At 40.8% G+C, this 25,882-nt stretch overlaps 1 protein-coding gene across 4 annotated transcripts in view; it reads right to left on the bottom strand.

Moving 5' to 3' along the window:
• LOC126164839 (putative FERM domain-containing protein FRMD8P1) overlaps positions 1-25,882 on the bottom strand; it is a 390,611-nt gene that overhangs the window by 514 nt on the left and 364,215 nt on the right. For all 4 annotated transcript variants that reach the window (XM_049920272.1, XM_049920271.1, XM_049920275.1 and 1 more), the window contains 2 exons: positions 1,786-1,887; positions 1,459-1,572 (listed from right to left, as the gene is read on the bottom strand). In XM_049920272.1, the coding sequence (XP_049776229.1) occupies positions 1,529-1,572; positions 1,786-1,887 (146 nt within the window). In that variant the 3' untranslated portion in view covers positions 1,459-1,528. The remainder of the gene's footprint in view (positions 1-1,458; positions 1,573-1,785; positions 1,888-25,882) is intronic.

Genomic DNA, 25,882 nt, shown 5'->3' with positions numbered 1-25,882 from the left:
GATCATACAAAAAAACTGAGTTAACAAGTGACTAAATCACATGCAATAGTCATTTTCTGTCAGTATTAACAATGACTGGTGAGTCTTCTGTCCGGTGCTAAAATATTCTAGATAAGCGTGTTGTAACTCAATGATTTTTCTCTTTCTGGAGACAACCGGAGCCCCACTGTACAGGCTGTGTAAATGAACACACACAACAATAACCAATCTCTTCACAAATTTTTAGACTAGGACAACCTACAACTGCAATTACAGGAATTGCCTTTTAGCAGATCACAAACTTTCTAACATTCTCGAGAGACGAAACAAGTTACTTATCAAATCATTTTTATTTTTCCTAATTTTTAATTTTTCCTAATTTTTATTTTTCCTAATGAAATCCTAATTTTACACAAACAAAACGCCACTACCCTATGTGCCTTCAAAATATTAACTCATGTTGTGCCTCTTATTAGGAGTTCAGCACTGTGATGCACTGTATCGCAATGGTAGAGAGATGTACAGCCCTATATTAACCTAACTGATTAATACTTAAACCGTACAATAATTTACTGGTTAAAAAATTGGAAGCTGTTTGGACAATTTGTCTGCTGTTTTGCATGTGATGTATATACAGATGGACTCCACAAGTCTTCAAGGCGGGAACTGCAGCATTACTGTGCGTTGCAGTACCTGTGCGGGCTTTCTGTTTTCTCCTCGAGTCATCGTCATGGGTTTGGAGTAGTACGATATACCACCTAGTAGAAGCACAAACTTTCACGATGCGGATCATGAACAGACAAAGTCACTGGAAATGTCTAAAATGCCATTCTTCTTGTAATGCCAGGGCTCGACACACATACTTATGTGATGTTCCTTGTGTTGATAGAGTACTGAACTGGATGAAGATATTGAATTTGGAAGATAATATATAATATTTGTTACAGAAGAAAAGATTTTTATTCATTAATATAAAGCTGTGAAGTTTTCTCGATTCAGTACAGCAACACTATATCAGGCATGAAGTCCAAAGAGAATTCTGCTACAGTTGCAGCCATTCAGAGCAAAGAGAAGACAACAAACTGGAATCTCAACACACTTATATTTAAAGGCAAACATTGCAGCAGAAACAGATACCAGACATATAATTACAAAAATCAAGTTTTCCATTTTCCTAAATAAATCCTCAGTTGCTATATGAATTTAACTTTCAACTTAATTGACAATAAAGTGGACAATATGACCATAATATAAATTTGTTACTCATATACGTGAAAATAAATGTCCCCCCCCCCCCCCCCCGCCCCCCCCTGTATACACTCCTCTACCATCACACATTAGGCAGTATGAAAATATTGTTGTGAATAAAACTGCAGATGGACCAGAATGAAATGTAATTAACAAATGACTTTTAAAAATTTGCTTCTCATAACACAATCAAAATACAGTTAATGACTTGATTTCATACAAGATACTTACTTTACACAGGATGATTATTCAGCTACACCACATATTTGAGAAGAAAAGGGTGCCTGTAAATACTGGGAGTCTAATAACTGAATGACCAAGAGCCCATCTGACCAATACAGCGTCCTGCAAAATGTGAAATAAAAAAAATTAATTGAATACAAGCTTTGATTGAAACAAAGTCCATGCATCTTCTGCACTTCAGTTTTAAGCAATATAGTAACATCTACTGACTAAGATTTGAAGTTTCAGTTGTGAGACTGAACAATCCAAAGAACTAAACTGGTAAGTTTTTAAAATATTATTTTCAATCAGTTTTCATGCTAAATTAATAATTACCATCTTCGTCAAATGTTGCAAGAGTTAGCTTGCTCAATTTGTTGCTCAAACACGACTGAGGAAGTTCTCGCCGATTCACTGTAGTTAATGGAACCTGCGTATCTGTTAAAAATTGAAACAGTAAAAGAAATTCTGCTGTATTTACATCAGTAACTTCAAAATACACAATTTTACAATGATTAAATATTTTTTATGGAATGTAAAAGTGATAGAGGAGAAGAAGATTACTCAGAGCAGACATTACTCAGCAGGTATGTACATTTGACAGTACAAGAAGTGACAGTACCTGAAATTCAAATTGTATGAGTCAGTATCATTACACATTGTACAACACTGCTGATAAAAGTAATGGTCAATGATAACAGTGTGTGTAACTAACAGAATTATGCCTTATTAACAGAATGAACCATCTAAAAATGCACACCAAAAATTTGCTCAATGTTGTTTCTAGTATTTCAGACAAGGAAAAGGCACTTAAAGTCATAAAATGGAATCAAGAGTAGAACAGTGAGAAATGTCTGAATATCACAGCACTTATGGTGACATCATAATTCAGAGACATAGACCACAGACCAATAAGAGAGTGCTCAACATGAGGATATGGATTGAAGCCCACCTCCGGCAAGTTTTGTTTTTTGTTTTGTTGAGCTACTTTGTCTTGCTAATTTCATGTTTCACCCTGATTAAACAAAGGATTCACACCCCTGGATTCTTCAGTGTAGCTGCATCGATTCATCCACTGTTGCACACTGTGCTCAGGAACACCCTGACAGCCTGACTGACTCACAAGGACTGGTGACCGTTACATGGTCTTTGTGCCCCAGCCTCCAATGCCATAAAATATCCTTCCTCCACAAGATCAGTAATCAATGACATAGTTACAAATAGTCTGTTTGCAATCAGGCAGGGCTCATCAACAAAGTGGCTGGAGTCAAAAGGAAGTGGTTCAGGTATTCGACAGACAACTTGTTGGTCAATGCAGCTCAATCCTGTCACTTCATGTGGTGATAACGCTTTTGAGAAACAGTTGTTATGTTTCAGTACTCTACCATTTCGAATGGTGAGTTGGCTCAGCAATTAGAGTGATTATGTAATAATCGGGACATCACAGGTTCAAATTCTTACACTTACTTTTTTCATTTTTCGTGTCGATAAAGTAGTTCATAAAACTGAAGATTAACTTTACTTTAATAATAATTATGGAATTATATAATAATATAGGTAAGAACAATACAATATGTGCTTATATATAATCACAATGCGCACTCCAGAATGAGATTTTCACTCTGCAGCAGAGTGTGCGCTGATATGAAACTTCCTGACAGATTAAAACTGTGTGCCGGACCGAAACTCGAACTCGGGACCTTTGCCTTTCACGGGCAAGTGCTCTACCAACAGAGCTACCCAAGCATGACTCACGCCCCGTCCTCACAGCTTTACTTCTGCCAGTACCTCGTCTCCTACCTTCTAAACTTAACAGAAGCTCTCCTGTGAACCTTGCAGAACTAGCACTCCTGAAAGAAAGGATATTGCAGAGACATGGCTTAGCCGCAGCCTGGGGGATGTTTCCAGAATGAGATTTTCACTCTGCAGCGGAGTGTGTGCTGATATGAAACTTCCTGGTAGATTAAAACTGTGTGCCTGACCGAGACTCGAACTTGGGACCTTTGCCTTTCACGGGCAAGTGCTCTGTTGGTAGAGCACTTGCCCGCAAAAGGCAAAGGTCTCGAGTTCGAGTCTCTGTTGGTAGAGCACTTGCCCGCGAAAGGCAAAGGTCCCGAGTTCGAGTCTCGGTCCGGCACACAGTTTTAATCTGCCAGGAAGTTTCACAATGCACACTGTTTTGCATTATCATTCAGGCAGTCTCCTGCCATTATCCAGTAACCCATAAACACGTTTTCATGAATATAATTGATGATTTTTCTATGGTTATTAGGTAGACTAAATGTGCATAAACCAAAGTGCATTTTATTCAATAAGCATGATGCAGAAGATCTGAGGGCCTAGAGTGGTTTTATGACCTCTTTTCTTTTTCTTTCAACTAAGGTCTATTGACCTGAAATCTCTTACTTTTGAGTATTCTGCAATTGGTCTGTATTCTGCAATTGGTCTGTTAAAGTGCCTTCTGTTGCCATAATTCAATAATATAATTGTAAGAAAACCTCAGCATCCATGCTGCTGCTCTTTGTACACTAAATAATCAGTTTTTGACAGTCTTTGTCCTTCTGCCAAATTGTGACACAATTAATTTATTATTATTATTATTATTATTATTGTTATTATTATTTATGGTGGAAATGACGAAAGAGGTTCCCCTGCTTTCTGTGACCAAATGAGGGTTACACACACCTAAATCCAAGAGACTCAGTAGCTAGCGACCAGCGTCTGCAGCTCACTGCTTACTCTACTGCTGACCATTCCACTTTATCCAGTGATTCACAAGGGAACATTCCCAAGTATCAATAAATTATCTTGATGAAACTTGTAGGGTGTGTAGAGGGGCAAAATAGAGCAACACATACTTTACTCTTTGTGTCCAAATTCATTTTTAAGGGATAAACCTCATTCCATAAGTTAATTTGGCATTTTAGGTTCAGAGGGATATCTTAAAAATAATGATGCATAAAAATTTTTTTCATATAAAAGTTGATGTGTAATTAACATACTTGAAAACTATATAATTGTTGTTTTGGGGAAGGAAACCAGACAGCGAGGTCATCGGTCTCATCGGATTAGGGAAGGATGGGGAAGGAAGACGGCCGTGCCCTTTCAGAAGAACCAGCCCAGCATTTGCCTGGAGTGATTTAGGGAAATCACGGAAAACCTAAATCAGGATGGCCGGACGTGGGATTGAACCGTCGTCCTCCCGAATGCGAGCCGGCGTCTAACCACTGCGCCACCTCGCTCGGTGAAAACTATATAATCAACTTCTCTAATAATTTGAAATTTTGCAAAATACCCTTCCACCATTAACTAATTTTGAAAAATGAGAATTTGTGTTACAACATCCATTAAAGAAGCTTTCGAGCCACATACATCCCTGAGTAATAACGCTGTCTTCTGAAATACCCTTTCAGAAAATAAGCTGTACACAATATGCTGTTGGAATATTTTCAACACAGCTAAATAAAATATGTTAACATTCATTACTATTCTAATTACTTATATTTCTTTTATGTTTTAAATTGTTATTTTATATTTATGTTTATCTTCTTTTTTCTTTTCTTTTTGTTTACCATTTCACACACATGTAACCTGTTAATTTAAAATAGCAAGTAACTCATTATTATGGTAGAAAATTATTACAATAATGATAATCTATAAGGAAATGGTTAAAACATAAAATTGTTTACACTACGCACATAAACTGAACAACATTTCTTCATCTAATATACATGACAAAGTAGCCAATATGAAACAAAGTTCTGCAGGATTTCAAATCATCACAGGTGATCCTCTAAATATCCTGATTTCTATCAGGCATATTTCAGTATATTGGTACATCTTGGTGAAGAGAGTTGATCATGTACTAGTGACTGCAGCTTGATTGCATTGTTTCCCTAGTGGAGAGTGAAATCATAATCATTGAACTGAACTAGATCTGAAAATCTTCTCACAATTTCTTCCAACATATAAGTTCCACAGCTGCACCTGATTTTCCATAGTTGTAAAAGAAAGTAATGATGAGTTTGTACCGAGATTCCAAAAATTTCTTTTTGAAGCCCCAAATGTGCTTGTAACAGCATCACAATCTGGTAAACAAACTTCTGACCATGTCGAACGTCATCTGAAAGATTTTTTTCTTTTCCAGCGAGAAAGAAATACCTGTATTGTTGTTAGATTCTTGCAGTGATCAGTGCGAAAGAATTGTTTAGAGCATTGTACGTACCTGAGGGCAAATAACTTGTTTATCTGGTGATTTCAAAGGACTTGAAAGCACAGGTACAGCCATGGGATATATACTGCTTTTGAATGATGTCAATCTTCACTTGAGAAACAGTGCAATCAAGTTGCAGTCAATAGTGTGTGTGCGTGTGTGTGTGTGTGTGTGTGTGTGTGTGTGTGTGTGTGTGTGTGTTTTGTCAATTTTTGACAAAGGCCTTTTTGGCCAAAAGCTTCTTGTGTGACACTCTTTTTGTTGTGCCTATCTGTGACTCAGCATCTCTGCTATATGGTGAGTAGCATATGATGATGAGGTCCCACAATCCGAGGAGCATTGGGAATGATGCGGGAGACTCGCACCGCCGTACTAGGCAAGGTCCTAGCAAAAGTGTAATGAGAATGAATGATGATGATAAAAAGATGACACAACAACACCCAGTCATCTCAAGGCACGGAAAATCCTTGACCTCGCCGGGAATCAAACCCGGGAACCCTTGCGTGGTAAGTGAGATCGATACCGCAAGACCACGAGTAGCATAATATTGATGCAAATCAGGATGTTTAGAGTATAACTTGTGACAATTTGAAATCCTGTTGAATTTTGTTTTATCTTGGCTTCTCCATCATATATAATAAGAGAAGAAATTTTGTTCAATTTATTAGCACGGTGCAATGGAGCAATGGAATACAACAGAATCAGTAACCATTAAGTATGGATGTACTGTGATGAATACAAAATGAAACACATTAATCAATGTGCACGCACTTCTTAACAGAGACATTAGTGAGTATTCAGAAGAAGTAGATGACTACTGGACTTTGTTGGAACATACACTAGGCAGAATTCCAAAAGCCATGTAAAAATTTGGGAAGGCTTCAACGTTAAGCTTGGACATGAACAATACAAACAAAATACCACAGGCAACATTCCAGTGCACCTTATCACCAGTAAGAATGGTGTGAGACTAGCAGAATTCTGCATAAATTGTCATCTGATGATCACATCCACTCATTTCATAAACCATTACAGAAGAGATGTATATGGAAGGGTCTTATGTTATGTTAACCGAGGACCTAGAAACGACGGAGAGGCTCCGTCCCCGCCGCCGCCGCAGCCGCAGTGGTCTGCAACCCCACGACGACTGCCGCAGTCCACTTCACTTCACCCCTCCGCTGCCCCACAGCGAACCCAGGGTTATTGTGCAGTTCGGACCCCGGTGGACCCCCCCCCCCCCCCCCCCGCCCCCCAAGGGAACGTCTCATTCCAGACGAGTGTAAGCCCTATGTTTGCATGGTAGAGTAATGGTGGTGTACACATACGTGGAGAACGTTTGCACAGCAATCGCCGACATAGTTGATAGTTTAGCTGAGGTGGAATAAGGGGAACCAGCTCACATTTGCCGAAGCAGATGGAAAACCGCCTAAAAACCATCCACAGACTGGCCAGCTCACTGGACCTTGACACAAATCCACCAGGCAGACTCGTGCCGGCAACCAGCACTCGCTCCCGCCCGGAAAGCCGTGTGTTAGACCGCACGGCCAACCGGGAATGCTGGAAGAGTCTTAATGATCTTCTAGGTGAATTCTAGATTGACTGTGTAATCATCTCTGCTATGCAAAACAGACACATTCATAATGTGTCAGTCAAATGAGGACTCGACCTACATATCATCCTCATTAAGAAGAATCCACTGAAATTTAAACACGTATAAAGATCCAAGACAACCAATGTACATTTTGACACATGCCTGGGTTAGCATAAAAACAGGCAAACAGCTGGTGGGGCCTCCACAGAAATCTCATAAAGTCAGCACAGGAGACCTTACCCAGCACACACATGAAGAAGCATGGTGCATGTCAGAAAGCAGTGTATCAACACATTGAACCCCTGAATGATATAATAAAGAAACAAAGCATGAAGTTCTACAGCCATGTATGAGTGAGCATTGGGAATGCACAACAATTTGTTTCTCCCCTGGTACTGCAGCTGGACTGTCGAAATTTCTTGAGGATATAGTTTGGAGTCTGCGATAAAGAGGGTATTTTGCTTTTATGTGCAGCTCTAGTGAGAGAAGCCTGAACTATGAAACAAACATGGTGCAAGTGTAGTTTGATATTTGTGGGCCAAAAATCATAAACCAATCAAATTCATGTGTACATGCATGATATGTAGGGGAATGACTGTTGGACCATAGCCATGTCTTCAGCTTGTCCGCATCCTTCCACGACAGCTGTGTGAACCTTATTCATGTGTCATGCTCTGGGCGGGCAGTAACAGCTGCAACCCCACAGAATGTCAAACCCACTGACGCAGAAATGTTAGATGACCAGTGACAGCAACTGAAAACCTTAACACAGCAGTTCAGCATTTCCCATGGAGTGGTGTACGATATTGTCCAATGACAGGTTGAAATTTCATAAAGTTAGTCACTGCTGGATGCCTAAGAATCTGATAGAAAACTATGAGGTCAGCAAATGATGACAAGGTTATATCACTTAAAACATTTTGCCACAGAAGAAAATGACTTCCTGAAAGGATTCGACACTGGTGTCGAATCATTGGTGTACCACTACATGTCCAAAACCAAGCAGGTCTCTATGGAGTGGAAAGATGCTGGTTCCCAAGTATGAAAAAACTTCAAAGTGATTCAGTCTGCTACGGAAGTGCTTGTGATAGTGTTCTGGGATATGCATGGTGTGTTATTGGTGGACTTTGCTGAACACGGGACCACTGTGAATGCTGCAGCCCACATTAAAACTTTGGTGAAGTTGTGTCATGCCCTTCACGAGAAACACCACAACATTAATGCTGACAGGTCAGACTTCCTCATGACAATGCTCACCCCCATGTTGCTGCACCTGTTAGTGGGAAAACTGCCCAATTTGAGTGCGAGGTGCTCCAGCATCCACCATACAGTTCAGATCTCGCACCATCATAAATTTCATCTGTTAGTCCCACAAAAAAATTCCTGGGCGTCCAACACTTTGCAACAGATGTGGAAGTGAAATCAGTAGTCGGCAGATAGCTATACTCCACGAAATGAACTTCTACAAGCAGGATATATTGAAATTGGTACCACGAGGGAAGAAATGTGTTCAGAATGTGGATGACTGTGTAGAAAAGTGCATGGTGTCCCAAAAAGAATGACTTGATTTTAACTTGTAATAATGTTGAGACAAATGTCATTAGGTAACTGAAACAGCGCTAGATGTAACCGGCATGGTCTGGGGTTTCAGAAAAAATCTGCTAGATGTTGCTACGAGCACTGACCTGGAGCTTGCAGCCAGTCTAGCTCAATGTGGCATCCGCGCAACAGAACGCATATTGTGTTATTGAATTTATCGTATGCAATCAGTGATCGCAGTCCAGCGAGCATTTCATATTCGATTTCGTGCTAAACCACCATCACCCAAGAACGTTCAACAGTAGTATAAACAGTTTGAAGAAACAGGGTGCCTCTGTAAAGGCAAAAGTCCTGGCCAGCCATGCGTTCCTGAACAAACAATGGAACAAATCAGACGAGCATTTGAGTGGAGCCCCCGCAAGTCTACGTGTCATGCTAGCTGAGAGCTTGCATTACCGTGCATGACAGTGTGGCTTGTGTTACGGCATCGTTTAGCCCTCAAACCATACCAATTACAACTGGTACAAGCTCTTCGAGATACTGACAAAGTGAAGCAAGTGGACTTTAGCAATGCTATTCTAGAGGACATGAAAGATCACACTTTTATGTCACGGTTGATATTCAGTGATGAGGCAACTTTCCATATTAGTGGTAAGGTTCACCGTCATAATATGTGTATATGGGGGCTCGAAAATCCTCGTGAAACAATTGAACATGAATGTGATTCACCAAAGGTGAATGTTTTTTGTGCTGTTTCGCAAAGCAAGGTTTATGGACCCTACTTTTTTGAGGGAGAAACCCTAACAGGACAATCATATCTTGCAATGCTACGGAACTAGTTATTCCCACAACTTGACTCTGACAATTTCCTCTATCAGCAAGCTGGAGCACCACCACACTGGCACAACAACGTGCACAGTTTCCTCAATGCCAATGTGCCTCAATGTTGGATAGGGCGTACAGGACCGCAAGACCAGGCTTTACACTTTTGGCTTCATAGGTCCCGTGACTTAACACCATGTGATTTCTTTCTGTGGGGATATGTTAAACAATGTGTTTACGTTCCTCCCTTACCTCGTGACACTGATGAGCTAAAAATCAGAATATCAGCTGCAGTAGTTTCAGTGACAGAAGACACCTTACGCTCAGTTTGGGATGAATTCGGCTATCGGCTAGATGTCGTCCGTGCAGCCAATGGAGGATATATTGAACATTTATGATGGATTTTTATAAACTTCTGTCTTTTCTGAGTAATTTAGTATGCTATTTGTTGGTGTTAAGCCCTTCTTCCAAATAAATAATTCTATTTAAAATCAGGTCATTCGTTTTGGGACACCCTGGAGATAAAAGATGACAGTACATTTGTGATTTTTTTTTGTTTTGTTACCTATTAAACTTTTTGGTAATAAAATTATTGTTTATTACTTTCTGATCTTCCCTCATAAAACAACTGCACTCGAGCAGACTGACAAAGAGAATACTGATGTACCATGAGAACCTCCATCAAAACCATGTATATACCAGAGAAGTAGACAAAATCAGAGAAGACCTAAACCCAGTCTAGCAGTACAAAGACACTATACACGACAGGACCACTTACAGAAGTAATATTGAGAAACCAATGATAGACAGAGGGAACATGCAAGCAACAGAAAAGAAGAGGAATTCTCTGAAGAACAGAGATAGCAGATAAGCCAATTACAAGCAAAAGTGAAGGGAAGTGAAGTCTGGTCCCAAGATAGCTGAATCATATTACGAAGAAAATTATCAAAATTTTGCAAAATTTTGCCATCTCAAATTTGTGGACTAACAGCAACTGTTGCTGCTAGTTTTATCAAACTTGCACCACATGTGACTCTCACTGATTTGAACCCTATAAACTGTCACAACCACAATGGAAAATTAGGTGCACATTATCAGAATAGAGGAGTCTTCCATATAGCATGTGTCTCTTATGACAAAGAAGAAAAAGAATAAAGAATCCTGTTGCAACTTAACATGGAATCGAGTCTGCCCATTTACATAAAAAATCTACTGGTTGACCATTCAGTGACAGTGAGGATAAGCAAATACTTCTCTTTTAGGGGTGTTGTGGTGTATCTTCAGTTAATAACAGCATATTTTATTTGCAGAAAAGTTTTATTTCTTGCTGTAATAGGTCTAGAGTACAGAAAGGACAATTTTGCATAATATGTCAAGTAATAATTTCTCTTCAACATGTTTTCAGAGGAATCCAGGTGAATGGTACCTGCATTAAATACTTAACTTCCTATTGCCAGTCTACATTTTATATTCTCCCTATTCAGCCATCATGAATTTTTCTTCTGCTCATATAATAAACTCATCTCCTATTTTTAAAGTCTCATTTCTAATTTAGTCCTCTAAATATGTCCCAATTTAATTTGACTACACTCCTTTGCCTTTGTTTTACTTGTTGATGTTCATCTTATAATTTGTTTTCAACAGGTGACCATACCATCTAGCAGAACAGTTCATTATAGAAGGGACCCTCCACAAAATACACTATAAAGATACTTCTAAAAGAACAGAGACTACTGCGTAACAGGTGCAAAATAAAGCACAGGGCTGTACACTGAGGTGACAGAAGTCATGCATCGCGCCTCCTACCATTGCACCAGGTCTCCTTTTACCAGGATAGTGCAGCAACTCGAGACGGTACGGACTCGACGAGTTCTTGGAAGTTGCCTGCAGAAGTACTGAGCCACACTGCCATTGTTGTGAAAGTGTTGCCAGTGCAGGGTTTTGTGCTCAAACTGGCCTCTCGATTATGTTTCAGAAATGTTCGACGGGATTCGTGTCGGGTGATCTGGGTGGCCAAATCATTAACTCTAGAATGTTCTTCAAACCAATTGCGAACAATTTTATCCAGTAACATGGGAGCCTGTCATCCACAAAAATTCCATCATTGTTTAGGAACATGAAGTCCACGAATGATTGTAAATGGTCTCCGAATAGCCAAACACAATCATTTCCAGTTGTGCCAGGTTCAGCTGCACCAGAGGACTCAGTCCATTCCATGTAAACACAGCCGACACTATTATGGAGCCACCACCAGCTTGCCTCGTTGACAACCCGAGTCCAAGGCTTTGTGGGGTCAGCACAATGGTAGTCAGCTCTTACCGACTGAAATTGGGACTCATCTGACCGGGCTGCGGTTTTCCAGTCGCCTAGGGTGCAACCGATACGGTCACGAGCCCAGGGGAGGCACTGCAGGTGATGTCGTGCTGTTAGCACGGGCACTTGCACCGGCTGTCTGCTCCCGTAGCACCTCAATGCCAAATTTTACAGCACTGTCCTGATTCATTTGCTCTATGTGCATACCAGTATCCCGTGACTTTTGTCACTTCAGTGTAGACAGAGAGAGATGCCAAATAATATGCATTTGCCTGTCGGGAGGGCAATGCGTGAAGCCTTCACTGACTATCGTACGAGAATATTATTGAAGGAGCTTTCGTAAAGGTCTAAGAAATTCTGGTCATATGTAAAGTCTGTTAGTGACAATGAAGATGGTGTACGGCCAATCGCAGATGAGTCAGGAATGGAAATTGAGGGCAGCACAGCAAAATCAGAAGTTCTTAACTCTATTTTCAAATGTTCTTCCACAAAGAGTAATGTCCTATTTCAGTTCTTGTACCACTGCAAAGAGGAGTAAAACTGATATTAGTGTCAGTGGTGTTGAGAAACAGCTCAAGCCACTAAAATTGAATAAGCTAAAGGGCCCGACGGAAAACCTATCAGATTCTGTAACGAATTTGTGGTCGACTTAGCATCTCTTTTAACAGTAATATACCGAAGCTGTCTCGCACAAAAAAACTGTACCCAGTGATTAGAAGAAGATACAGGTCACACAATCTACAAGAAGGGCAGCAGAAATGATCCACAGAACTACCATCTGACATCTTTGACAGCCATTTGATGTAGAACCTTAGCTGCCACCCATTCCGAACCAAGAAGTCCCTTCCGTACAGCCTAACCATCCGTGGTCGTCGCATCTGCAGTGACGAGCAGTCCCTCCCAAAATATACCGAGTGTCTCACTGAAGCCTTCACTGACCGTAATTATCCTCCCATCCTTGTACAAAAACAAATCTCCCGTACCTTATCTTTCCAGTCTCCCACCACCTCCCAAAGTCCCACAGTCTGGCCACAGAGGAGCATTCCCCTCGTAACCTAGTACCATCCGGGACTGGAGCAACTGAATTACATTCTCCGCCAGGGTTTCCATTATTTCTCGTCGTGCCCTGAAATGAGAAATGTTCTGCCCACTATCCTTCCAACCCCTCCTACCGTGGTATTCCGCCGTCCACCGAACCTACACAATATACTCGTCCATCCTTACACAACCCCTGCTTCCAATCCCTTACCTCATGGCTCATACCCCTGTAATAGACCTAGATGCAAGACCTGTCCTATACATCCTCCTACCACCACCTACTCCAGTCCGGTCACTAGCATCACCTATCCCATCAAAGGCAGTCATGTGATTTACAAGCTAACCTGCAACCTCTGTGCTGCATTCTATGTAGGGATGACAACCAACAAGCTGTCTGTCCGCATGAACGGCCACCGACAAACTGTGGCCAAAAAACAAATGGACCACCCTGTTACTGAATACGCTGCCAAACATGATATCCCTCATCTCAATTACTGCTTCCCAGCCATATGGATCCTTCCCACCAACACCAGCTTTCCTGAATTGTGCAGGTGGCAACTTTCCCTGTAATACAGCCTACGTTCCCGTAACCCTCCTGGCCTCAGCCTCCTCCCTGTTCCCATTCCAGCACTACACAGCCGTCATTTCACTGCCACACTCAGTCTTTTAATTTCTTTTTATTTCTTTTATTTCTCTCCTTTCCACAACTTACCCCCTCCCCCCTCGCCACCTTCTCTCCTGCCCTCCGTCTAAACTGCAACACTTCATTGTCTGCCACTCCCACCATACTATCCCTCCCCCTCCCCACCACAGCCTCCTCCTTACCCCCACCCAGTCGCCACTCCCATCATGCACTGGTGCTGCTGTTCGCAGTGTGGTTTCAGCTCTCTGAGACTGCAGACGTGTGTGCAAGTTGTGTTTACATATGTGTGTGTGTGTGTGTGTGTGTGTGTGTGTGTGTGTGTGTGTGTGTTTGTCTACTGCTGACAAAGGCCTTAATGGCTGAAAGCTTTAATTGTGTGAATCTTTTTGTTGTGCCTATCGTGACTCAGCAACTCTGCTATATGGTGAGTAGCAACTTTCCTCCTCTGGTATTGTTACATTCCATCCTGGATTTTCCATTGTTTGATCTTAGCATATATTCTGAATTCAAATGTAACAAAATATCTCAAACAGAATGGCCTCCTTCATAATTACAAGCACACACTCTGAGAACATCGATCATGTGAAACTCAACTTGCAACTTCTGACACGACTTACTGAAAGCCATGGAGCAAGGCAGCCAGATAGCTGCAGTATTTCTTTATGTCCAAGAGACACGTACCGGCACAACACATACACTTATTATCAAAAGTAGTGTCACATGGGGCATCGAGCAAAATTTGTGACTGGACGGTATTTCTTGACGGGAAAGACACAGCATGTTACCTCGGATGGAGACTTATTAACAGACGTAAAAGTAATTTAAGGTGTGGTCCAGGGCAGTGGCAGACTAAGGTGGGGTGGAGGGGGCGATCCACCCCAAGCCTCTAGTCCAGGGGCCCTCTGAGTCTCCATCTTTAATCAATTCACAAACAAGGCCAAAATACATTCAGTAAATAAGAGGAGTTCTAGACAACATATGTATGCAAAATACACATATAGGTCCTAACTTACTTATTATTTTTTTGAGTCATCAATCTTATGACTGGTTTGATGAGCCAGCCATGAATTCCTCTCCCGTGCCAACCTTTTCATCTCAGAGTAGCAAGTGCAACCTATGTCCTCAATTGTTTGCTGTATGTACTGCAATCTTTGTTTTCCTCTACAGTTTTCACACTTTATAGCTCCCTCTAGTTCCATGGAAGTTATGCCCTGATGTCTTACAACATGTCCTGTCATCCTGTCCCTTCTTCTTGTCAATGTTTTATATATATTCCTTTCCTCATCAATTCTGCGGAGAACCTATTCACTTCTTACCTTACCAGACCCCCTAATTTTCAACAATCATCTGAAGCACATCTCTAGTGCTTAGGTTGTCTTCTGTTCTGGACTATAGTCCAAACTTAACTGGTATACAATGCTGTGCTCCTAACATACATTCTCAGAAATTTCTTCCTCGAATTAAGGCCTATGTTTGATACTAGTGGACTCCTTTTGGCCTGGAATGTCCTTTTCACCAGTGCAACTCTGCCTTTTATGACCTCTTTGCTCCATCCATAGGTTAGTTTGCAGCCTAGGTAATAGAATTCCTTAAGTTCGTCTACTCCACGATCTCCAATTCTGGTGTTAAGTTTCTTGCTGTTCTCATTTGTGCCACTTCTCATTACTTTCATATTTTTTGGATTAACTCTCAATCCATATTCTGAACTCATTAGACTGTTCATTCCAGTCAACAGTTCCTGCAATTCTTCTTTGCTTTCACTGAAGACAGCAGTATCATCAGCGAATCTTATCATAGATATTGTTTCACCCTGAATTTTAATCCACTCTTGCATCTTTCTTTCATTCCTGTCATTGCTTCTCCAATGTAAAGATTGAACACTAGTGGCAAAAGACTACATCCCTCTCATACATCCTTTTTCACCCAAGCACTTCATTCTTGGTCTTCTAGTCTTGTTATTTCCTCTCGGTTTTTGCACATATTATATATTACCTATATTTCCCTGTAGCTTATCTCTCTTTTTCTCAGAACGTCAAACATCTTGCACCATTTTACATTGTATTTCCTTCTCATCCTGTAAGGTGACTCTCCCCTGACCTGCAGTTCTGGGTGACTTCCCCAAAATCTACCCCTTTTCCTAAACCCCTCCAGTCCTTTTCCTTCACCTCTCTTCCTTCCCCTTCAACCCTGCTGCCAGAAGAAGGAGCCACTGGCTCTAAAGCTTGCATAAGTATAACATTCTCTTATATTTGTGTTCTCCTGCTACTGCTTGGAGAGTAGATTTTTTTTAAATCTATCCAGCTACATTATATTTTACATTCTTCAACACTTTTTCCAGGTTGACACATCATATGAACGTATTTTCATTTTTCTTCAGTCTTGCTCCCATTATCAACTGCAACATCATAACTACCTCTCTCGTGCCTTTACATTTTCTAAAGACCAAATGATCGTCATCTATCTGGGCCTCAATTTTCTTTCCGATTCTCCCATATATCATTCTTGTCAGCAACTTTGATGCATGAACCATTAAGCTGACTGCAGTAATTCTTGCATTTTTCGGCTCTTACTATCTCCAGAACTGTGTGAATGGTGTTCTTCCGGAAGTCTGATGGTATATCGCCAGTCTCATACTTCGTACACACCGACATAAATAATAGTTTTGTTGCCACTTCTTCCAATGAGTTTGGAAATTCTGATGGAATGTTATCTATCCCTCTTGCCTTATTTATAACAATGACAACAATAAATTTTTGACAAAATAATTTAATTGAACAGGTAAAAAATCTACTAACCAACTGGCGGCAAAACACACACATAAAAGAAGGTTATAATTATGCAAGCTTTCAGTGGCTCCTTCTTTAGGCAGTAGGGTTGAACGGGAAGGAAGAGGGCTGAAGAAAAAGGACTGGAGAGGTCTAGGAAAAGGGGTAGATTTTGGCAAAGTCACCAAGAACTGTGGGTCAGGGAAGACTTACAAGATGAGAAGGAAAGACTAATTGTTGGGGACTGCGTCATATGGGATTTGAAAACCTGAGACCTTAAAGGTCAAAGGCAAGGTAACATGCAAGACAGAGATTCCTGCTTAAATATCGTGCATGTGTTAATAAGAGTGAAAAGCTAAGTGCATTGTACGTAACAGAGGTGGGAGTGAGCGAAAAAAAAAAAAACACACACACACAATGAAAGATGTATAAAACTAAACGGAGAGAAGAAAAGGGTAGTTACTGTGAAGAAGTGCTGAGACGAAAGAAACTGACATAAATATAAGGCCACGAGGGTGATGCGAACCATGGACATGTTTTAGCATAAGTTCCCACCTGTGGAGCTCTGAGAAACTGGTATACAAGGGAAGGATCCAGATGGTACACGTGGTGAAACAGGCACCAAGGTCACAACTGTCATGTTGTAGAGCATACTCTGCAACAGAATATTGCATGTTGCCAGTATACACCATCGCCTATGCCCATTTGTCCTAACTGATAATTCGGTGGTAGTAATGCCAATACAAAGGGGCTGAACAGTATTTATGTAACTGCTGGTATATGATGTGTCATTTCACAGGTGGCTCTCCCTTTGATAGTATATGTTTTGTTAGTAACAGGGCTGGTGTAAGTGGTGGTAGGAGGGTGCGTAGGACAAGTCTGGCAACGGGGCGGTCACGGGGGTAGGAACCGTAGGGTAGAGAGATGGGTGCAGAAGGAGCATAGGGTCTGACAAGACTACTGTATTGCAGAGGTTGGAAAGGCGACGAAAAGCAATTCTACGTGTGGTGGGCAAAATCTCAGACAGAAAGGATCTCATTTCACGGCACGGTTTTAGGAAGTCGTGGCCTTGTTGAAGTAACTGATTAATACATTCCAGACCAGGATAATACTGACTGACCAGTGGTGTGATCCAGAGTTGTCTTCTGGAGGGGTCAGCAGTACCACAATTGGATGTGATGGCCTGGAAAATATGCTTTTGAACTAGGCTGATGGGATGATTATATCAGTGAAGGCTGAGGTGAGAATGGCAGTGTATTGCTGTAAGGAGTCTGCAAACGAACAAATAAGTTTGCCTCGAATGCCGAGGTCATATGGGAGAAACATTTGACATGGAAAGGACGGTAACTATCAAAATGTAAGTGCTGTTGTTTGTTAGTAGGTTTTATGTGGACAGAATTGTGTAACTGGCCTTTGGTGAGGACAAGACTAAAATCAAGGAAAGTGGCACAGGATTCAGAATAGGACCATGTAAAATTTAATTGAGAGAAGATATTCAGAGATTCCAGGAATTTTAATAGGTCAGACTCCCCATAAGTCGATATGGTAAAGATGTTATAAATGTATCTAAACCACATCAGCAGCTGAAGACTTATGGATCCCAGGAAAGCACCCTCCAAGCAACCAATGAAAAGGTTGGCATAGGAAGGAGCTCTCATAGTTCACACGACTGTATCTCTGCCCTGTTTGTATTTTTGCCCCTCGAAGGTGAAGTAGTTGTTGGTAAGTATAAAGTTGATTAAGGTGAGTAGGAAGGATGTCATAGGTTTGGGTGCTGACTGAGGAAATGTTCAGCAGCAGACTGGCCATGTATGTGGGGGATGTTGGTATAGAGGGAGGTGGAATTAATAATGACAAGCAAGGTGTATGGTGGAAGTGGGATGGGCAGGGATTTCAGGCGATCTACAAAATGGTTGGTATCTTTAGTGTAGGAGGGGAGTCTTTGTACTATGGGCTGCAGGTGCTGATCAGTCAAGGCAGATATACGTTTGTTGGGTACTTCGAAGCCAGCAACTACATGACGGCCAGAATGATTGGATTTGTGGATCTTAGGAAGAAGGTAAAAGATGGGGGTGCATGGTTTGTGTGGGGTGAGAACTTCTATGGACTGCTGTGTTAGTCCTTGTGTGGGGCCTGAGGTTTTAAGGAGGGATTGCAAGTCAGTTTGAAACACAGGGATGGGGTCTTGATGGCAGATGCCATATGTAAATGTGACAGACAGCTGGCACAGATCTTCACTATCATACCCCTTTCGGTCAAGTACCACAGTGGTAGGTCTTTTGTCTGCAGGGAGGATAATGATGGAGTCATCAGGTTTTAGGGATCGTAGATCCCGGAGTTCTGCAGAGGATAGGTTAGGGTCATGTTGTAAGGACTTGGGGAAGGGTTGTGAAGCAATGCCGGATGTAAGATTTCTCGGAAGCCTTGTAAGGGATGATTTTGAGGTAGTGTCGAGGGATCAAATTTGGGTCACGGTCGGAACTGTTCAAGGCAGGGTTAAATGTCAGGTTCACTGTTGGAAAGTTTTGGGACTGGGTCACAATGTGATATTTTCAGCTGACATTATGTGTAAAGGAAAGTAGGTCCTACATTAAAGCAGCATGACTAAATGCAGGTTTACGGCTGAAAGCAAGACCCTTAGACAATACAGATAATTCAGAATTCAGCAGGGGAGAGCACTTCAGGTGAAAGGTTGAGGACACTCTGTTGGGATTGGTTGTTGTGACTGTGGGTTATTCTTGATCTGGGAGGCAAGGCCGGGGGGGGGGGGGGGGGGGGGGGGGAGGTTGTGGTATATTAAGAAGGTTGGCCAAACTTGATTTGTAAGAGAGGAGTGGCGGTTGATGGTTTGACTGTCTGGGGAGCTGCAGAAGGACAGGAAGGGCCCACTGTTCAGGTAGTTTAGGAGAAGGTGGGAAAGCTTTTTGACATGAAGTCTGGCATATAGTTGCAGTTTGAAGTTGGCTTGGCAGATGATTTCATCCAAGGAAACATGAGGGGCAGATAACTGCAGGATTTTGTAGAAAGAGAGAAGTCTGGTGGAGTGGAAATTGGCTGATGAGGCATATACCTCACATATTAGCTGCGTAAGGGCAATAGACTGATGAATTTGAAACTTGATCCACCACCACTGCCTCAAAATCGTCCCTTACAAGCCTCCCGAGAAATCCTACATCCGGCATTGCTTCGCAACCCTTCCTCAAGTCCTTACAACGTGATCCTAACCTGTCCTCTGCAGAACTCCAGGCTCTACATTCCCTAAAACCTGATGACTCCATCATTATCATCCCAGTAGACAAAGGACCTACCATTGTGGTACTTGACTGAAAGAGGTACGTTAGTGAAGGTCTGCGCCAGGTGTCTGACACCTGTACATACAGCATCTGTCATCAAGAGCCCATACCTGTGTTTCAAACTGACTTGCAGTCTCTCCTTAAAATCTCAGGCTCCACATAAAGGCTAACACATCAATGCATAGAAGTTCTCACCCCCACACAAACCATGCACCCCCACCTTTTACCTTCTTTCTAAGATCCACAAACCCAATCATCCTGGCCATCGTGTAGTTGCTGGCTTCAAAGTACCCAACAAATGAACCGGGTGATCGAGAAGTCAGTATAAATACTGACTGAATAAATCACGGAATAATGTAGATAGAGAGGTACAAATTGACACAGATGCTTGGAATGACATGGGGTTTTATTAGAACCAAAAAAATACAAACGTTCAAAAAATGTCCGACAGATGGCGCTTCATCTGATCAGAATAGCAATAATTAGCGTAACAAAGTAAGACAAAGCAAAGATGATGTTCTTTACAGGAAATGCTCAATATGTCCACCATCATTCCTCAACAATAGCTGTAGTCGAGGAATAATGTTGTGAACAGGACTGTAAAGCATGTCCGGAGTTATGGTGAGGCATTGGCATCGGACGTTGTCTTTCAGCATCCCTAGAGATGTCGGTCGATCACAATACACTTGCGACTTCAGGTAACCCCAAAGCCAATAATTGCACGGACTGAGGTCTGGGGACCTGAGAGGCCAAGCAAGACGAAAGTGGCGGCTGAGCACACGATCATCACCAAACGACGCGCGCAAGAGATCTTTCAGGTGTCTAACAATATGGTCCCCCCCCCCCCCCTTAATAAATCCCCATGTCATTCCAAGCATGTGTGTCAATTTTTACCTCTCTATCTACATTATTCTGTGGTTTATTAAGTTTTCAAATTTATACTGACTTTTTGATCACCCGGTATATCTGCCTTGATTGATCAGCACCTGCAGCCCATAGTACAAAGACTTCTCTCCTGCACTAAAGATACCAATCATTTCGTAGATCATCTGAAATCCCTGCCCGTCCCACTTCCACCATACACCTTGCTTGCCATTAATTCCACCTCCCTCGATACCAACATCCCCCACATACATGGCCTGTCTGCTGCTGAACGTTTCCTCAATCAGCACCCACCTGATTCCAAACCAATGACATCCTTCCTACTCACCTTAACCAACTTTATACTTACCAACAACTACTTCACCTTCGAGTGGCAGACATACAAACAAGGCAGGGCTACAGCCGTGTGAGCCTGACAGCTCATTCCTATGCCAACCTTTTCATTGGTTGCTTGGAGGGAGCTTTCTGTCCACATACAACCTACTAACAAACAACAACTCTTACATTTTGATAGTTGCCATCCTTTCCATGTCAAACATTCCCTCCCTTACAGCCTTGGCATTTCAGGCAAACGTATTTGTTCAGATACAGGCTCTTTACAGAGATACAGGCTCTTTACAGCAACACACCACCAGTCTCACCTCAGCCTACACTGGACATAATTACCCCAGCAGCCTAGTCCAAAACCAGAATTCCCGGACCACCACATCCAAACTTGGTACTACTGATTCCTCCAAAAAACAACTTCGGAGCATGCCACTGGTCACTCATTATTATTCACATCTTAATTTACATTAATTTCTTCCATCTCAGCACTTCTCCACAGTAACTACTCTTTTCTTCACTTCACTGTAGTTTTCTACATCTTTCATTGTCACACCCGTCAATTTTTCACCTCCCACCTCTGTTACGTACAATGCACTTAGCTTTTCGCTCTTATTAACTCATGCACGATGTTTAAGCGGTACTCTATGTCTTGCATATTACCCTGTCTTCGACCTTTAAGCTCTCAGGTTTTCAAATCACATCTGATGCAGTCCCCAAGTCAGTCTTTCCTTCTCATCTTGTCCGGTAAATCTCCCCTCACCCACCATTCTGGGTGTCTTTGCCGAAATTTACCCCTTTTCCTATACCTCTCCAGTCCCTTTTCTTCACCCTTCTTCCTTCCCCTTCAACCCTTCTGCCTGAAGAAGGAACCACTAGCTCCAAAAGCTTTCCTAATTATAACCTTCTTTTTTGTGTGTGTTCTGTCACCACTTGGTGAGAAGATTTTTTAACCTCTTGCCTTATTAGATTTTAAGTCACCCAAGGCTCTTTTAAATTCTAATACTGGATCTCCTATCTCATCCCTGTAAACTCCTGTTTCTTCTTCTATCACATCATCAGGCCAGTCCTTCCCCTTCCCCTCGTACAGGCCTTCAATGTACTTTTCCCATCATCCACTCTCATCTCTACATTTAACAGTGGAATTTACATTGCATTCTTATTGTTACCACCCTTGCTTGTCATTTCACCAAACATTGTTTTGACTTTTCTATATGCTGAGTCTTTCCAACTATCATTTATTTTTAACTTCATCATATTTTTGGGCAGTCATTTCACCTTAGCATCCGTGCACTTGCTATTTATTTAATTCCTAAGTGACTTAAATTTCCCTGGACATTTTTGTACTCCCATCTTTCATCAATCAACTGAAGTATTTCTTATGTAACCCATGGTTTATTTGTGGTTACCTACATTCTTCGTTTTCAGCTTTGATTGCCCATTTTATAGGCATCCATTCCCCTTCAACTGAACTGCCTACTGAGCTATTCATTACTGCAGAAACTGTAGCCTCAGAGCACTTAAAGCATATTTCTTCATTCCTTAGTATTTCTGTATCCCATTTCTTTGTGTGTTGACTGTTCCTGACAATTCTCTTAAACTTCATCTTACTCTTCCTACTATCATGCCATGGCTATTGCTGACAGGTGTGTTCAGAACATTTAGAACTTTTGTAAAACATTATATGAAACTTAAAAACTATAGCTTGATAACTAGTTGACTGCTAGATGCAATTAGTCTGCATGAAGTATCTTTTGATACATACGCCACCTATATAGGTGTAATATAAGCACAGTTTAAAAATATACGTGTGAGTGCTGTGAAGAGCTTACCACTGATTGATCAAATTTTTTAACTACAATATAACATTCTGATAATTAATTTTACAAAAGTTATACATAATTATTGTACAATTTCTTTTATGAATACAAAAATCCAAGTAATTAGAGTACAGCCATCTACATTTAAGCAACAATTTTCAACAACTGTAGACATCAAGATCAACACGAGAGTCATCTAGATTACAAAAGCTGAACAAACCATAAAAAAGTTTTGCAACTTTTTATATCAGGAAAGATTGCAGAGGATATGTCAAATCTTATCAATGTCAGGTGCACATTGGGGAGGACAACAAAAAATTCGAGAATCCAATGCAAAAGCTCTGTTCAGTTGCTGTGTTAAACGCTCCATAAATCGTGTTGCAGTTCATGCATTCACAGGTGTTCCCTCTAGCATCACTTCTTTGGAGCTGTACAGAAGTTATATTCATTCTTTTCATCTTCTACATATGTTTAGATGGGTTTGACTTTTAGAAAATAAATAAATAAATAAAATTAAAAAAAAAACAGAGAATAAATATGGAACAACAGTCAGACACTCACTGAAGTTCTCATTAATCAGTTAAATTCATAAAAGAGGACATGAAAACAACTGTGAGCACTTTGGAAGATATGCAGGACCTACCTAAGGCAATCCTCAATACTAGATTTGCAGCAAGCTTGCTCTTCCTGCTAAATGTGATTTTAACTTCCGAGACCTACATAAACTTTTGGCACACGAAACTAGAAGAAGTAAATTTAGTCTGGAAATGTCTTTAGATAAAGAAATAGAAATATTAAAAAACCTGAATGAGATTTTAGCAGTGGAATGAACTACAATTATAGACAGTGCTGTTGCTTTTGGCACTATAAATGCAATGATATGAACATTAACATTGACCGATGAGGAAGAAAGAAGATAAATAAAACAATGCCAGATGAACTAGCACATGACACTGGATTATTGATTCAAGAATTTCATTGATCAACGTTTGAATGCACAGAGTAATTTATACAAGAACTGTCACAAAGATACACAGCTACAAAATAAATCACATAATTTTCCAAATTGTTGAAACAAAATTTATGCTTGAAGCTTCAGCTGATGTCCTGGCTGTAGCACTAGAGAATCTTGTAGAAATGTACAATGTGTCTGATAAGGAGTGGGTGCAGCAAGAAATAAAAAAGTATTGTAGGCATCTACATGAATCGAATGTGAGTGTAGACATTGCTGCTTAGATGGACATCTCAAGAAATCCTTCAATTTATGAGTAAACTGGACTTCAGTGAATCATTCCCATGGAGAAGTCTTTGTAAACTAAAACTAATAATGAAATTACCTTTGTTCTACATCTACATGGATGTCAGTACTCTGCAGGTGGAGGGTACGTCTGGTACCACTACACGATCCACCCTTCTCTGTTCCACTCGTGAATGGTGTTTGGAAGGACAATTGTAGGTTGTGATATTCGCTATTTTTGACTTCATTAAAACAGCAAATACAAGTAGTTAATACTTTCAGCCAGAAGGCAAATACTTGTTTATAAATAATGATTAATGTATAATGAGGCGTTGCATGGCGACGGTGGAATTTTCTAAATAATGTAATTCGTCGTCTTTGGGCGGCAATATAAACAGAAAAATACGGATGGATATGCGATCCTTCACTATTTTGTTCGCTGGAGAACAAATGAAGCCTTGAGCACTAAAGACTTGTACTGTTTTTCTTAAGTAAGACGGACGCAAATTTGTGACAGTCTGATCTAATTTTTGCTAAATGTATAAAAACGTGTTATGTCTAAGTTTGAGTGAAGTGTAAAGAACGGTTATAACTTACCGCGACGACGCACGAGCGACTCAAAGAAGACAATGGCTATATAAAAGGGCGCTCAATGGACATGATACGGACATAAATATCTAACGTCATTGTAGTATTAAGCTTAAGGTACGATATATGTTTTAGTTATAATAAATATTTGTTCTGGGAATACTGAATCATTTAGCAGTGCTCATTTCTATTATCTCCTCAGTATTATTTTCATTTTAATTATGCATTTTGCTAATATTACAGACACCAAGATCAGCAGTCCAATGTGCGTGTTACATTGATAAAAAGAAAACTGTTTTATCGTCTTCTTGCATCAGCTTTAATATTGAATTTCCGTTTTGTGTGATGTTACAGTTGTTTTTGCGCCCTTAAGAACTTTCTGGTCCCTTAGGAAATTGTTTTGTCATAACAATAACTTCACAACCGGGTATGATCGTATCTACGATCATGAAGTAATAAGAAAGACGATAACGCAATTTCTTAATCAATAGCACGCTAGTTGTGACTGCCTCAAGCCACGCGAAACTGCAAGTAAAAAACTAATCACATCTCATAATGCAATATTTTATGACAATGGTCAATCCATGATTCTTACGCCAATTGTGATTGATAAAACAGTAAGCTAAATCTCAATTTCCAACTTTCCATTGAATAACCACATCACTTTTATTTTGTAACATCACAAGGTGAGCCTTGAATTCTCAAATTTTCACATCGTGGGTCATTTTGTGAGACATATCTGGGAGGATAAAATGTTATATGACTCCTTCTGGAAAGAACTAGCTAGAAATTTCAATAGTACGCCTCTTCATGATGCACAATGCCTCTCTTGTAGCATCTGCCACTTTTGTTGAGTATCTCTGTAATCCTCTCACGCCGACCAAATGCTCCCGTGATGAAGCCTGCCACCTGCCACTCTTCTCCTGCAGCTTCCTTCAGTCCTACCTGATAAGGGTGCCAGACTCACGAACAATATACACAAATCAGTCGAACAAACGCCTTTTTAAGCCACTTCTTTCATGGATGAATTAAATTTTCTTAAGACTCTCTCTATGAATCTGTCTGGCATCTGCTTTTCCTACTACTTGTCTTATGTGACCATTGCACTTAGGGTCACTTTGTATAGTTACTCCCAGATATTTTACGGTTGATACTGCATTCAGCAACTTTATCATTGATAGTGTAGTGGTACAGTAGTGGATTTTTTTCCCTATGTATGGACGGTATGTGTCATTTATTTACATTCACGGTCAAGTGCGAGAGCCTGTATGAGTAATTGTAACATTTATTTACATTCAGGGTCAAGTGGAAGAACCCGTACCATTCGTCAATCCTGTGTAGATCATTATGCAAATTGATACTGTC

The sequence above is a fragment of the Schistocerca cancellata genome, chromosome 1 (genome assembly GCF_023864275.1).
Source record: "Schistocerca cancellata isolate TAMUIC-IGC-003103 chromosome 1, iqSchCanc2.1, whole genome shotgun sequence".
In the NCBI taxonomy this organism is placed as follows: domain Eukaryota; kingdom Metazoa; phylum Arthropoda; class Insecta; order Orthoptera; family Acrididae; genus Schistocerca; species Schistocerca cancellata.
The sequence above is the reverse complement of the archived record's forward strand: the minus strand, read 5'-3'. Positions and strand labels throughout refer to the sequence as shown.